At 47.5% G+C, this 15,410-nt stretch overlaps 3 protein-coding genes across 3 annotated transcripts in view; 1 reads left to right on the top strand and 2 right to left on the bottom strand.

Moving 5' to 3' along the window:
- The window catches only part of DOCK5 (dedicator of cytokinesis 5), a 121,700-nt gene extending 121,212 nt beyond the window's left edge, over window positions 1-488 (bottom strand). The window contains exon 1 of the mRNA XM_013200957.3: window positions 382-488. The gene's annotated coding sequence lies outside the window, so the exon portion shown is untranslated. The remainder of the gene's footprint in view (window positions 1-381) is intronic.
- A 403-nt stretch (window positions 489-891) lies between these two features.
- Window positions 892-5,350, top strand: NEFL (neurofilament light chain). Its single transcript, XM_013200953.3, has 4 exons — window positions 892-1,985; window positions 2,369-2,493; window positions 3,443-3,765; window positions 4,793-5,350. The coding sequence occupies exons 1-4, from the start codon at window positions 930-932 to the stop codon at window positions 4,960-4,962; spliced, it is 1,674 nt and encodes a 557-aa protein (XP_013056407.2). The 5' UTR covers window positions 892-929; the 3' UTR covers window positions 4,963-5,350.
- A 5,428-nt stretch (window positions 5,351-10,778) lies between these two features.
- NEFM (neurofilament medium chain) lies at window positions 10,779-15,365 on the bottom strand. Its single transcript, XM_013200952.3, has 3 exons — window positions 14,261-15,365; window positions 13,895-14,019; window positions 10,779-12,656 (listed from the first exon to the last, which is right to left on the bottom strand). Exons 1-3 carry the CDS (start codon window positions 15,320-15,322, stop codon window positions 11,300-11,302), a joined length of 2,544 nt encoding a protein of 847 aa, XP_013056406.2. The 5' UTR covers window positions 15,323-15,365; the 3' UTR covers window positions 10,779-11,299.
- Between the last annotated feature and the right edge of the window lie 45 nt (window positions 15,366-15,410).

Raw genomic sequence — 15,410 nt, 5'->3', positions numbered from 1 at the left:
TTACATATATTATTATCAACACCTTTTGGAGCATCCCAGAAAATGTTTGGGCAATGTATCCCTACCTTACTTTTAGATGAATTCTACTGCATAATAACGCTTGGTTTTACTCGATCAGTGGCTAATAATCTGTATCAGAGGTAGCTGCAAGGCAGCTGTCCAGTTTTAGTCTCCATTGTAGTCAGGTTATGAAAGATTAAGTATTCAATCCCAGTTGTCCACACCTCAAACTTGCCTCCATACCATTTCAAAGAACATAGAAAGCAAAGTTAGATGGCTAGACAATATTTTTTTTCCTGCTCCAAGAGCAAACTACACCGCATAGTAGTTTCTTAATTCATGTAATTACTTGGTTATCAAGAACCATTTGTGAGGAGATACCTAGTGAGCACAGCAGGAGCTTGAAGAGCACACACACCTTGTGACAACTGCAAACGAGATGGGGAAAAAAACCACGCTGTTTAGACATGTATTCTAAGCTTTCTGAGGTACAGGTGAGTGTTGCAAACGCCCCAGCCCCACTGACAACCCGAGCCTTCCCCAGGCCCTGGCTATGACAGGGGTTTCCGACAACCTCCATACCACCTCCCTCAGGGAGGCTTGGGCAGGAGGGGGCCACCAGGCACAAAATGGCGCCGCGCAGCACCCTAAGGCTAATCCTGAAGGAGTCGTGAGGCAACACAGACCCGAGAGCACCCTGCCTCCCACAGACCCACCCGAGAAGGGACAAACGAGCAGCGGGAAGCCCCGACCGCAGCCCCCTCGCCTCCAACCCCCTGCAGAGCCGCCCGAACCAAGCGGGGCCGTCCTTCAGCGCCGCGTCCCTCCCCGTCCCCGCCTGGCGGCTGCGGCCGCCCGCCCTCCCCGACGATAAATAGGGGCCGTCGGGCGGCGCCGAGTCGCAGAGCAGTCGCTGGCCCCCCGCAACCATGAGCTCGTACGGCTACGATCCGTTCTTTCCCTCCTACAAGCGCCGCTATGCCGACAGCTCGCGGCTCCACGTCTCCACGATGCGGAGCAGCAGCGGCGGCTACAGCTCCGGGCGCTCGGCGTACTCCAGCCTGTCGGCGCCCGTCTCCTCCGTGTCGGTTCGCCGCAGCTACGCCGCCTCCAGCGCCTCGGGCTCCCTCCTGCACTCCGTGGACAGCCTCGACCTGAGCCAGGTGGCGGCCATCAGCAACGACCTCAAGTCCATCCGCAGCCAGGAGCGGGCGCAGCTGCAGGACCTCAACGACCGCTTCGCCTGCTTCATCGAGCGGGTGCACGAGTTGGAGCAGCAGAACAAGGTGCTGGAGGCTGAGCTGCTGGTGCTGAGGCAGAAGCACGCCGAGCCATCCCGCTTCCGAGCCCTGTACGAGCAGGAGATCCGTGAGCTGCGCCTGGCTGCTGAGGAGGCGACAAGCGAGAAGCAGGCGCTGCAGGGCGAGCGGGAGAGCCTGGAGGAGACGCTGCGGGGGCTGCAGGCCCGCTACGAGGAAGAGGTGCTGAGCCGGGAGGATGCTGAGGCCAGGCTGCTGGAGGTCCGCAAGGGCGCCGATGAGGCAGCGTTGGCTCGGGCCGAGCTGGAGAAGCGTGTGGACAGCCTCCTGGATGAGCTGGCCTTCCTCAAGAAGGTCCACGAGGAAGAGCTGGCCGAGCTGCAGGCTCAGATCCAGTATGCTCACCTCTCCGTCGAGATGGACGTGTCGGCCAAGCCTGACCTCTCAGCTGCGCTGCGGGACATCCGTGCCCAGTACGAGAAGCTGGCGGCCCGCAACATGCAGAACGCCGAGGAGTGGTTCCGCAGCCGCTTCACCGTCCTCAGCGAGAGCGCTGCCAAGAACACCGACGCTGTCCGTGCCGCCAAGGATGAGGTGTCTGAGAGCCGCCGTCTCCTGAAGGCCAAGACGCTGGAGATTGAGGCTACCCGTGGCATGAACGAAGCGCTGGAGAAGCAGCTGCAGGAGCTGGAGGAAAAGCAGAGCGCTGACATCTCGGCGCTGCAGGTGAGCGCAGGCTGCCTTTCAGCCGACAGCACCGCTTGGTGCATAACGCGGGGGTGGTCTTGGGTGTACTGTGGTAAGCTCCTGTCAAAAAGGTAAATGAATGCTCCAAAAAGCATAAGGGGAAACAGCCTAGATTCTAAAATGAAGTATATTTAACCCTTGTGAATGCTTTAGTCTTTAAATAGTGGGAAATGGGTGCTTAGGTCTGTACTAGGGTGTAGAGGGAGGGGTGGGGAAGCCCCGCTGGGGAGCGGTGTGAGGGGGCTGTCGGTCTGCTGCAGCAAGGTTAAGCTGCAAGGGCTGCAGGAATCCCTTGGCAGGTGGCGTTGCTAGACAGGGGAAAACCGAGGCTTGTGCACTATCAATGTTCTTGCTTCCAACAGGATACAATCAACAAATTAGAGAATGAGTTGCGAACCACGAAGAGCGAAATGGCTCGCTACTTAAAGGAATACCAAGACCTGCTCAATGTGAAAATGGCCCTGGACATTGAGATTGCAGCATACAGGTATGACAGGGAGGATGTGTAAATCAATCTTGGATCTGATTCCCCCTTTTTTTTATAAGAGAACTCTTTTTGTTCCTCCAGCTGAAAGTGTCAGAGATAGCAGAGTTTAATCAGGTTTTCTTAATTGTCTTGCGGTTGAAAGAAGCAGTGCTTTTAAGGTAAAGCTTGCTCTCAGCAAAATCTGCACTGTGTAGCAAATAGGAGTATCATAGTATGTGTGTACATGCATACAGAATTATTAACTCAGGTATATTATCTATTCTCCATCTTTACATGTAAAAAAAATAAATGCTGTACTCATACAGCAAAGAGATCCCTAAGCCTAAAACCTGTTTTTATATCAGTAAAACTCCTTAAAACAGGTAGCTATGTTTTCAGAACTAGAAATCCCTTACATGTTTTCAACAATGGGATATCTCTCTAATTGCTTAGCAGGAGATTACTTGTGAGTTCTTTCACAGAATTGCTTTCAAATAACTGTTTAATGTTTTAACCCAGATACTGGTAGAAATTATAAATGCTGAAACAGTTTCTGTGAATGCCGCAGAGGGAAACATTGAAAGTGGCTAGCTGTTAGATGAGGTTTATAGCTGTAACATGGAGTTGTTACATTTGCATTGTTCTCTGGAACTTCACAGGCTACCAAAATACATCTGTATCTTTTACCTGCTGTAGAAACCTAGTCCTGGGGGGTCTTTTCTTCATTACTTCAAACAAGTACTAATTCCACAGTAATACACATTTCAAACTTAACTTCTTCTAAGAAGATAAGAATACTATTGCCACACAATTATTCATTATGGGCTAGTATTTGTACTCTAGGTAGTATGCAGTCCCTAGAGCTTGTGCTGCTCAAAGCGTAATAATGGTTCTCTTGTCCATAGCTGAGTTTGCTGAATACCACTGCAGCAGAGCTAAGATGCTTGCTTTTTTTTTTTTTTCCTGCTAGAAAACTGCTGGAAGGTGAAGAGACCCGACTCAGCTTCACTAGTGTTGGAAGCATCACCAGTGGCTACACCCAGGCTGCCCCGACTTTTGGCAGGTCTGCATACAGTGGTCTCCAGTCCAGTTCCTACTTGATGACAACCCGTTCCTTCCCCACCTACTACTCTAGTCATGTCCAGGAAGAACAGATTGAAATAGAGGAAACAATTGAGGCTGCTAAAGCAGGAGAAGCCAAGGCAGCCCCAGCAGAGGAAGGTGAGGAAGAAGAGAAAGAAGAAGGTGAGGAGGAAGAAGCAGGAGGTGAAGAGGCTGAAGAAGAGGAGGAAGGTACTTAGTTACTTTCAAACCCCTCTCTTCCATGTTTCACCCTGCTCATATGGGATAAAACCTAGAAATCCTAGGAACTAGATTTAATTAATAGACTTTTCTCACTGACTATTAACAAGCATGTGAGATCAAGCATGTAGCATTTGAGCAAGTACACCTGAATTTAGAATAGAAGGTAAGGTAAATGTTTAGTGCCAGGGAGATTATAGGACTGGTTCTAGCCCCTGGAAACTGCTGTCTGTTTCTCATTCTTACAAAATTTAATGCAATACTTTAAAAGCAGATAATGCTGGCAGCAAGCAATATGTGGCTATTTCAAACATCCTTGAGTGGATAACAGGAACATCCTGAACTAAATACTAATTCCCAGAGTAGCCTAGGATAATGGGAACATCACCTGATGTCTGGATTTAACCGTGTCTTGAGAGCAGCTCCTGTTGCCTGAGGTCTAGGTAGCTTACTCGCTTCCTTCAACCGAAGTATACGCCACTTCCTGTCCCCCAGTTTACTTACCAAACTCACTTTTTAAAAATGTAAGAGCAGCATTTTAGCTCTGAAGGCTGTAACCTAAACACATCTGAAATGTATCGGTTACCATTGGACCAATTGACGAGTTTAAAGTGATTAATTATAATTTTATTAACGTGATCAGATCATAACAAAACTACAGCTGAGAGCCAATTGGAGGATAATAGCAAGATTCCTTCTTGAACTCAAATCTTTGTATAAGGTTTAAAGCAGTGAGTCTACAGTTAATTACTATTTTTCAAGACTGGTTTCTAAAAGACCTGTAAAAAGTTTCACTCCCTCTGAAATTTAGGGTAAACGGGCTGTATAATTTTGTCAGTCCTAGATATGTTGCTGCTACCATGCAGAAATCAGTTGCTAGCCCCATGATGTTTAGGTTGGCTGTCATCCAAATGGATGGAGATGGAGGTGCAGGTATGCTGGCTTCTGTGGAATTGGGATTAGGAACTAGTCTGAAGCAGTGTAGGATATGAGAAATGTTTCTTCTCGCTTTTCAAAGGTGCGAAGGAAGAATCTGAAGAAGCCAAAGAGGGTGATGAAGAAGGGGAAGAAACAGCAGCTGAAGAAGGAGAGGAGTCTCAAGAAACTGCTGAGGAAACTGGTGAGGAAGAAAAGGAAGAGAAAGAAGCAGCAGGAAAGGAAGAGAGTGAAGTGAAGAAGAAAGCTTAATTTTTAAGGCAGTCCAGCTTTCTCATCAAGTTAAACTATGATTGACTGAGCTAAAATTGCAGTCTCACATATTTAATTCAGTGACCACTGAGGTTTAAAGTTAATGATCTATGATGTTTCTCTATGCGGAGTATCAGTATGCTTGCAGAGCACCCACTGGCTTGCTCCCTGAGTGCTGCATGGTCTACACGTATGAATTCAGGGGTTATGTCCTATTTGGGTGATTCAGAATCTTAAAATTCTAAAAGGAAAAAATAAGTCATGGAATGAAAGTTATCTTTAACTTGCATTTAAAATAATTATGGAAACCTTGGGTGGGCAAAATGGAGGCTTCAATAAGTATGTGCAATAAAGCTAGTCAATAAAGTTACAGAAATGCTTACACAGATTCCTTGTAGTATGTGTCTTTTGTCATTGATGCACTTAAAAATGATAGATAAAGTGGGGTATTACACTCATCTTTCAAGCCTGTTGAATGATTCTGTCCCAAGCTGATATATTGGAGCACTGATATGTGGATAAAGCAATAAGGGCGTTTCTTTGTTGTGCTGTGGATGTACGTTCACAGGAAACTTTAATTGTAAAAATATGCTGCAATCTGAATGGGCTGTTAGCTTTGGTTTTGCTAGTCTTGTATAAACAAACTCTCTTGCCTTATGGAAAAAATCCAATGAATAGAGAAACTGATATTGGCAAAAGAACAATGGATAGGTTCAGCGATGGAAAGGGAAAATGACTGCTGACAAGGTTTGGAACAAGGTCTGTCTTAACACCTTATCATAGTTCTCTCCTTTTTAAGGGAAGGACGGGGTGTGTGCAGTGTTCTCTGACAACTGAGTGTGAGCTGTCTTCCCACAGACCACCATCTTAAGTCATACCACTATGGACTTGAGGCTCATTCTCTAACGAGAATTTGTCAGGGCCTTTTAGGGTTTTCAATATGAACCAAAGAAAAGTCTCACAAAGTGTGATCAGACACAAAATAGGAACAGCTCACAGCAGCAAAGCCTGACAATTCTGAAAGAAATATCAAGCCTGAGCCGATTTATTTTCAATTAGCTTCAATTAGCTTTCAAAAAGTCGATGCCTATAACTTCACCTTGTGCCAAGGGCAAGTAGCAGACCAGGACTGCAAATTAAACCATTTAAAATATGCTTAAACTTATGGAAAGCCAAAATAGAAGAGGCATCGTGGGGCTGCACCCTTCTCAGTCACATTTAGCTAGATGGATTTTTACATGAGGTTCTGGGGTACCTTTTAATTTTCTACACTGACTTCATGATGTTGGCTGATTTGCATTGGCTCTCATCAATGACTATTTTCAGAGAGAAGTATGTTTTTATACAAATTTTAGGGATGTTCCAAAAGCACGTCCCTCTGCTGAAAGAGTTATAAAGAAGGTGGATGAGGTAAGTGCTCAAGGCAATTCTTTCCTTCCATGCTCTCAGGAAATACAGCAGGAAAAAGGAAGTTTATGGCAGAACTGTTCAGGAGACAGAGCTTTGTACTCGTATGGGGTAATTCAGTAACTTGTTTTCAGGGAGTCCTGACAGCATTTCTAAATACTGTTTATTTATTTATTTTTATTTTTTCTTCCTATTTTTTGTATTTTTGATGCTTTTGAGAACCAGAAGGCAAGTAAGCAAATTATACCCCTTTTTCTTCAACAATCTTTTAAGACTTTCTTCCACACCTCCCCTCTGCTTTCCATAGCGGCTTTTCCACCTCTATAGAAAAGAGTTTTCTGTGTTTATGCAGACTCACCAGGCAGATGTGGGTGTCCCCCCAGTGGGTACTTTCGGTGCCATGGACAAGAGGCTCGGCTGTGCCGCTGGCATCAAGCTTTTCAGAGGGGCTGGCAGGGTGGCAGAGCTGCTCCTCTCGGTACGTGACACCCCCAGCTCTAACGCAGCACGGTTTGGAGTGCAGGAGATGGCACCTGGAAAACCGCCAAAGTGCCCTATCAGAAAATGCTTAGCATGGCACTTTAGGAAGAGAGAAGCTGGTCCTGCAGAGCAAAAAGCATGCTATGTGCCAGATCAGAACTCATCACAGCCATTAAAGCCAAACCACTGTTAAAATAGATCAGCATATATTAAAACCACTGCCCCTATCCTCCCATTCTCCAAGCGCTGCACCTCCTGACTTTGCAATATGTGATTTTTCTTCCTATCTCATGCCTTCTCCTGCGGATGAACCTTTTCGTCACTTAGTCATTTTCATCCCTTTCACTTCTGGGAAGTGACACAGCTTGTGGCTTTCCAAATCTTGGCAGCCAGGCTGCTAGGGATGCTCTCAAACCAGCGCATTCAGAGGTACACCAGAAAACACAGTCCTCCCTGCAGTGTGTCTCGGCCTGATCCCCGCTCCCTGCGTTATTTTTAACGCGTTGCAGCTAAAGGAGAGATTTCACGACTCTTGCGGGAAATGTGTGAGTCGCAGCCGTGGCAGTGAGCTGCAGAGGGTTACGAGCTGCAGGGGCCATCCAGCCTGGTTTGGTACCCCCAGTCCTGCCCAGCTCCTGAGGAAAACTGGAGGGAGAGAGGGTGGAAGCATGCGTCTGCGTGCCGAGAGGCTCTCGGGGTTGTGGCGATCCTGCTGGCAACGCTTGCTTTACCTCAGAAAATCCAGGAGCCGGCTTTGACGCAATGCAGTAAAAGCAGGCAGAGGGAGACACGGTAGAAACTTTAACCCAAGTTGCAGCTGCAAGTGAAGCAGCAAGTCTGTCCTTGAGCTTCCTCTGGCCTTCAGGCAGACGGGGTCTGGATCAGGCCGAGATCTTGTCACTGGGGAGACGAATGCAAGGAGGTCCTGAGGGCTTTTCTTCTCCACACACACTCCCCTTCTACTTGGCAAGAGGAAAACTTATACAGGTATAATACCCAGATTCTAAGAATTAACTTTCCGGTAACTGAATAATTGACAGTTCATCATTTTCTACCTTCCTGGCTTAATTGAGGGTGGTTCGGTCCTGAACAGAGAAGGGAAAAGCCCACTAGTGCCTGGTAAAAGCACAGACCCTGACGTGTGGAGAAAATTCTAGTGCCTGACTCAGCACCCTGGCAAACGCAACCTATTTCTGTTTTGTAACACTTCCGATTTTGTTTCTGCCTGGATTTTAGCTCTGGGATGCTGAAAATGCCTTAATCATAGCTCCTCCAGCCCGATAAGGCACAAAGTTCCCGTTTTAGAGCCCTCCAGTTCCCAAAGTCACGGGGGGTCTTGATGGCCCCCCGTAACTCAAACACACAGATCTTCACAGATAGCTTCCATTAATTGTTGTTTTTCCTTTTGCAGAGTCTTTTGTACTCATTAATGAACTCCTGTGTCTGAAAATAATTAATCCCTTCAGTGGTTAGGCACAGTCTCAAGAAATAATTGGTGCAGAACAGGCAAATAACATACTATTTATGCATCTCTGCCCTGGAATTATGCTATCTCTTGAAACTGTTTGATTGCAGATGTCAGTAGACAAAACCTCTTGGCAAAATTAAATATTAACCAGATCTTATAGTTTTATAAATATTTAGAAATGTGCTAACTGGTTGCTTATTTCTCTTAGGATTTGACGGAAACTTTTGCAGTGGGAAATAGACCAAACTAAAAAAAATAATAATAATTAAAAAAAATTGTATGTTAAAGCATACAGAGAAAAGAAGTGTAGTTGTGGATAATAACTAAAGGCTGAAATATGCTTTGTGTGGAAAAGGGGAGGAAGAGAGTATTTTGTAATATGCCAATGAGTAGCCCATGAGTTTGCCTTACTTCGATGGCTGTCATTTCTTGCTGTAAAACTCTGGTCTGTTGGCTGCATTTAGCAACACGAACATTAATTTCTAGGTTTTGTCCTTGTACCTGTCTCCTACCAGAACTGAAAAGAAAGCATAACATAAAAAAGAGCAAGCCAGTTTGGGATCCCACCTGCACCTGTGTAAGCACACGTTAACATGTTCTCGAGTTTCTCACTGATGTCAAAATTTAATTAATTGTACAAGGTGACCCTTCTTTGTCCTCATGCTGAAGATGCCCAACTTTCCATGCTGAGGGGTAGCCCATTGGCTTCACAATTCGTGACATTTTAGCAGATTCTGGCAGCACTGATGGCAGGTGAGTGGGACTGGGCTCGTTAACATTTTATTCATAAAGGTATAGTTATTTTTACATCCACATATGCACGTAACTTTCACAAATAAGCTTGCTACAGAGAAGCTGCCATTTAATTTGCTTACTCTGCTTTAATTAAACGTCACTCAAGCAGCAATCTGTTGAGCACAGCTTTCCATTATTGATATCAGCAGGAGAAACATTCATTACTTTGCTACACAAAGGCATTCGCATTTATTTGAAAGACTTATCTACTGTGGAGTTTTTACGTTTTCTCCAGTGAAGAACATGAGTAACCCTTCCAATTAAAATCTACTTGATCTTCAATTATTGATAGGGCAAAGAATTGGAAGGCTTATGCAAAGCATGGGTTTTGATCAGACCCTCCATTAGTCAACAGCTTTCAGAACAGTTCATATGCCAAACCCAGGCAGCTGAACAAAAAAAAGATTTGCATTTCTTTGCTATTTATGGCATGTAAAGCAGTAGAAGTGGTCTTTGTTATCCTTTTAAAATGCAATTGAAATAAACACAATCTTAATCCTAGAATAAGACATTATTTCCCTAAACTAGAGTCAGGGCCCTCCTCTTTCTCCGTTTGCGTCAGCTATCTCCATTTAATTTCCATGTACTGGGATTTTAAAGGGCCCTTTTACCTGGCTTTCTTCTTAATGAAGCCAACCTGCAAATGGTGGTAGACATAGGCCAGCATTTAGAAGGGGTTTCTATTGGAAATGATAAAAAAAATGCTTTAATTTTATTTTATTTCTCAGTCATACCAGGTGTAATCTGAACTCTACTTAGCCTCAGTCCAGGCTCTGGAACGGTTTCCTTTCTACAGTTATTTTAAGATGGACAAATATGTAAAAAAATGAGTCAGGGATATTTCTGATACTCAACCCAATGTCATCTCTGGGACAGTTTCCTTTTTCTAGGAAATTATTTGCCCTCAATTTCTAAATTTTGTGTTTAGAGACAGATTTCACTGTGGATCATTTGAGACAGGGAGGTGATGAGAAGGACGGTCCCACAGAATTAAGGCAGGAAAGGAAAAAGTAAAAGCTGCTACCTACTACCTTTTGAATACATAGTGTCGGGGCTGAGACGACTTAAGTGAGCAAAGACCCATTAAGTCACAAATGAGCGTCACAGAAGATACCATGACCAGTTAACAGATATGCTACTATCACAGGGAAGTCAAGGAATGATCTGGAAATTACCCTATCTTTAAGGTTCTCCTTAAGCATTGAGACCAGTATGCAGAGCCAGCCCAACGCTTTTACAAGTAACACGAGCAGGATTGCTCAGACAAGCAGTGTTAGCAGCACACGCCTTAGAGACCCCTTCCTCTGTTAGCAAGAGGGACTGCAACCCCTCCAAGCACCAGAAGGCCACCCCATAGAATAGATCCCACTTTGCTCTAGAAACCAGGGCATATGGCTCATGTTTGCTTAAACCAGCTGAAGTATTAGCATTACTTAATCATGCTACAGGAAATTTGTTATCTTAATGAGGAAATGCAGAGAAGGAAAAGCTCAAGAGCCTTTTCAACCCCCACCACCCTGCTGGTCAGTACAAATACCTTATTTCAGGGAGGGATTTGAGTTGGAAGAGAATCACCAGACAAGGCATATTTTCAGTATTGACCTTTATTGAGCAAGAACTGCTGTGACGGTTTTACATCAAACAACAAAAGGTTGCGTACTGTGCATGTCGACTAGGTTCTCCCATGAGCAAAAGTCCACCCTAATTGCACCAGTGAGGTAAACATAATTATTTATAAGTAGCTTTTTTTTAAGGCTAGGAGAGTTCTGGTTCTCATGAATATTCTAGTACTGTTTTCTGTTTGTTTTTGGCTCAGTTGGTTCTTTGCATAATACATCTTAAGTCGTTCCTCAGATATGTCCCTCCAACAGCTCAGGAAATTCAAAAGCTTCCTTTGCACATTTCATCTCATGCATTATTATTAGTATTTTTTTTTTAATTTTTATTTTTTTTAAGTTCCCCAAGCTCTGTGGAGGGAGTACATCTTGAGCCTGCATGCATTCCCCCCCCCTCCCCTATATTGCACAAAAAAGTAAAATACTGTGTGTCTGGAGCCTCCATGAGAGAACCCATTCTGCTTTAAAGCCGTCACTCACATGCATTTTGCAGCTGTCATATGGCTTAACCTTTTGCACCGACCCAAGCTCTTTAATTTTTTTTTTTTAATTTAGCTATAATTTATTTAATTCACTCTTTAATCTCTTTTACTACAGCATGTGAAGTAACTTTCTCCACTTTCTTGGTGGACACTAATTTCTCCTCAAAGCTTTCTTCATGTTCCTCTACCTTCTGAGTGACTGTCACAGACTTCGTGATGTATGTGGTTGTACTGTCCCCTCCTTCGCTAACGATTTTCTCTGCTTTTTTGGTTACTACGATTTTCTCACCCTTATCATCAACTGGGCTCACGTCTAGGCCATTGGTGACCACCCCCTTGTCTTCCTCCTCCTCTTTGGATTCCTCCTTCTTCTCCTCCACCTCACCATTCACTGCAATGTCTTCTTTCCTGGACTCCTTGGAGGCCTCGACCTCTGCGCTAACTTTTGTTACCTTCGTGACGGTGACGGTCTCCTCCACCACGGCCTTTTCGTCTTTGACTGGGGAAGCTGGCTTCTCCGGAGAGCGGGGCTTCTCTGGGGTTGCCGGCTTTTCTGGAGAGCGGGGCTTCTCCGGGGTTGCTGGTTTTTCTGGAGAGCGGGGCTTCTCTGGGCTCGCCGGCTTCTCCGGGGTCACTGCTTTCTCTGGGGTCGCGGGCTTCTCTGGGCTTGCAGGCTTTTCTGGGGATGCAGGTTTCTCCGGTGTTGCAGGCTTCTCCGGAGATGTTACCTTTGGTGTGGCTGGCTTCTCTGGAGATGCTGCTTTCTCTTCCTCCTTAGCTGCCTTCTCGGCACCTTTCTCCACTTTCTGTTCCTTTCCTGCTTCTGCAGCAGGTTCTTTCTGGACTACCTTGGCCGGCTCAGTTACAGGGGATTTAGGGGGGGATTTAGGGGGTGACTTTGCGGGAGGTGTTTTGACCTTCTCGACCTTCGCTCCTACCTCTTCAGCTTTGCCCTTGGCCTCAGCTTCTTCCTCTTGTTCCTCAGCCTCCTCCCCTTCTTCCTTTTCCTCTATCTCTTCTTTTTCAGAGCCTCCTTCTTCTGCTGCATCAGATTTCACAGCTTCTTCCTCCTCTGCCTCTTCCTCCTTCTCTTCTTCCTCAGGTGCAGCTGCCTGTTCTGCGGCCGCCTTCTCAGAAACAACTTCTTCCTCTGCAGCTTCTTCTGCCTTTTCCTCCTCCTGTTCTTCTTTCTGGGCCTTCGCTGCCATTTCTTCTGCAATAGCTGCTAGGGCATCTTCCATTTCAGACTTCTCATCCTCTACTTTTGTCTCTTCAATGATTTCTTCTACGAATTTGTGCTGGACCTTCAGCTTTGGTGGTTCGATTTTTGTTTTCTGTATTTTAGTTGATGCTATTGTGACAGATGGTTGTCTGTGTGTGAATATGGGCCCAGTAATGCTTCCAGAGAAGGCACTGAATCTTGTCTCTTCACCCTCCAGCAGCTTCCTAAAGGAGTCAGGAGGAAGAAAAACAGTGAGCACAGAAACCCAACATAAGGGACGGCTATTAGAATATCTCCCTCTGTCAGGGCAATGAAAACAGTTTTGTAGAATATGCTAGAGCTGATCAGCATAATCCATCGCTCACAGCCTGAGTTCTGCTTTCCTCAAATCAGCTCTTCCAGTAAATTCATATTAAGCAAGCACCTTCTGGCTTGCTTTGCATGTGGCAAACATACCACCTATGGCAGATCGGTTGCAATTCATCTTTACCATCAGAAACTCAGGCTGATTAGCTTCCTGGGCTGCATTATGACTCAGGTGAACTGAAAACTGAATGCAGCCAAAGGTCCCGAATTGAATATTGTCACTGAGACTTTCAAAGCCAGCTAGAGCACGGCTCTAGTGCAATAGCCTGGGCATCCACCCTTCTTGTGTGGCTTTGAAAATAGAAGGCTGCAGAGACTTTGGTTCATTCAAGTGATCTTTGGCAGCAAACAGCTACAGACCCTAGGGAACCTGTGTTTGTCTGAACAGCCTCAGGAATTTAAAGGGACTTGAGGGTGCTTTCTATTTTGACTTTTCTTGTATTGAAAGGCATGTTTTTCATCTAAGCCTGTGACCCAGAAAAATCAGTGGTTCTGATTAGAGTTCTGAAGTGATGCAAAGGAGCCTAAAAAAAATCTGCCAGGTGATGGCAATAGCAAGCAGTTTTCCTGCTCTAGATTAGAGTGGATGCCAGAGGAAAGTTGAGCAAGAAAAGCAAAAGTGTTTGTGACAAGCAGATTCCGTCCCTGCCTGAAACTGTGATCAAGCAAGCACACCGTCCCTCTCAAGTGATAAAAGGGAATTCAAATGACAAGCACCACTTGCTTGGCATATGCAAAGCAAGCAGGAGTTAAAAATAAGCTTGTCTTTTGCTTCGTCTTCTGCTTTTGTAAACAAGGGCAGAATGCAGCACCAGGGTGCCACTGCACTGAGTCACGCCATCCCAGTGCCACTGAGCACACTGGGAGCTTCGCCACTCATTACCAGCGAGCTGGTCCCCAGTGAGCTCTGCCTCCTTACTGCAGCCCTTCCAGGGTCTGCCTAGATTTGGAGAGGCTTGCAGTAATTTAGTCAAGCTCTAATTTGAGTTGTGTTCACTGCGTGCAGCTATTTCTCATCCATGGTACGGCTTCTCAGAGCAGCAGCATCTGCAGTGCTATTAATATTCCAGACATGTCTGCAACGACCCTACTGTACCTGTACGCAGCAATTTCAATATCCAGGGCCATCTTGACATTGAGGAGATCCTGGTATTCCCTCAGGTGACGTGCCATTTCCCACTTTGTTCCCCTAAGCTCATTTTCCAGCTGATGAATTGTGTCCTGCAGCGGAGACAAGAAAGCCCCTGTGACAAAGCCACACGCACGGAGAGCGCAAGAAGTTGGGGACTGACTTTCAGAAACGCGCCGACAGCGAGCGCCGGGCTCGGGGCAGCAGGACCCCAGACCCCACAGACCCCCCCCCTCCCCAGCTCCCCCCGACCCAGCACCATGCTCAGCACCCAGAAGGGGGCTCCATCTCCCCACAACACCCCCACCCCGCCACCCCCAGCCCCCCCGGCACCTGGTAGGTGGTGAGGTCGTTGTTGTGGCGCTCCTCGATGTCGCTCAGCTGCCTCTCCAGTGACTCCTTGGTGCCGCGCACCGACTCCAGCTCGATGCTCTTGGACTGCAGCTGCCTCCGGTACTCGGCGATCTCTTCCTTGGCAGAGCGGATGGCCTCCTTGTTCTGCTCGGCTGCCTCTGTCAGCTTGGCGTAGCGGCACTTGAACCACTCCTCGGCCTGGTGCATGTTGTGGTCGGACTGGCACTCCAGCTGGGCGCGGATCTCCTTCAGCGCTGTGGTGAGGTCGGTCTTCAGGTAGTCCTTCCTCTCCACCGTGGCGTGGGACGCCTGCAGCTGTGCCAGCAGCTCGGCCACTTCCTCCTCGTGGTTGCCCCTCAGGAAGGCCACCTCGTCCTGCAGCGACTGCACCTTCTTGTCCAGCTCCGCCCGCATGAGCGAGGCCTCCTCCATCTCCTTGCGCAGGGCGCGGATGGTGGCCTCTGTCTCATCACGCAGCCTCGCCTCGTCCTCGAAGCGCTCCCGCAGGCGCTGAATGTCCTCCTCGATGTGCTCCGAGTCCAGCTGGATCTGCGCCTTCTCGTGGCTCACCTGCTCCAGGGCTCCTCGCAGCTCCCTCAGCTCCTGCTCGTAGGCATCGCCCAGCTGCGCCCTGCCGGCGTGCTTCTGCCGCAGGGCCGCCAGCTCCGCTTCGATCTCCTTGTTCTGCTGCTCCAGGTAGTGCACCTTCTCGATGTAGCCGGCGAAGCGGTCATTGAGCCCCTGCAGCTGCTCCTTCTCGTTGGAGCGGCTCAGCTTCAGCTCGGCCGCCCCGTTGAGCAGCGACGACTGGCTCACGTCGAGGCTGTCGGCGGAGCTCAGCACCGTGGAGCCGTAGGGGGCTCGGGGGGCTCCGAGGTTGGGGCGCTTGTAGGAGGACGACACGGTGCTGCCGGAGCCCCTCGACCACGACTGCGAGCGAAAGCCGCTGGACGGGGAGGCGCTGGCACGGCTGTAGGTGGCCCGGGTCTCGGTCACCCGCCGGTACGAGGGGTTGCCCAAGGGCTCCATCGTGTAGCTCATGGCTGGGGACACTCCGGGGGCAGCACGGCGCTGCTCCGCCGCCCGCCGCCCCTTATAAAGCCCCGGCGGCACAACGTGGCCGGGGGGG

Source organism: Anser cygnoides, chromosome 26, assembly GCF_040182565.1.
Source record: "Anser cygnoides isolate HZ-2024a breed goose chromosome 26, Taihu_goose_T2T_genome, whole genome shotgun sequence".
Lineage (NCBI taxonomy): Eukaryota > Metazoa > Chordata > Aves > Anseriformes > Anatidae > Anser > Anser cygnoides.
This window is presented reverse-complemented; position numbering and strand designations above follow the sequence as displayed.

Coding starts and splice junctions, on each gene's coding strand:
- NEFL (XM_013200953.3), top strand. CDS start 930: ATGAGCTCGTACGGCTACGATCCGTTCTTTCCCTCCTACAAGCGCCGC. Junction 1,986..2,368: donor CTGACATCTCGGCGCTGCAG/GTGAGCGCAGGC, acceptor TGCTTCCAACAG/GATACAATCAACAAATTAGA. Junction 3,766..4,792: donor GGCTGAAGAAGAGGAGGAAG/GTACTTAGTTAC, acceptor CGCTTTTCAAAG/GTGCGAAGGAAGAATCTGAA.
- NEFM (XM_013200952.3), bottom strand. CDS start 15,322: ATGAGCTACACGATGGAGCCCTTGGGCAACCCCTCGTACCGGCGGGTG. Junction 14,020..14,260: donor ACGACCTCACCACCTACCAG/GTGCCGGGGGGG, acceptor TCTCCGCTGCAG/GACACAATTCATCAGCTGGA. Junction 12,657..13,894: donor ATTGAAATTGCTGCGTACAG/GTACAGTAGGGT, acceptor TGACTCCTTTAG/GAAGCTGCTGGAGGGTGAAG.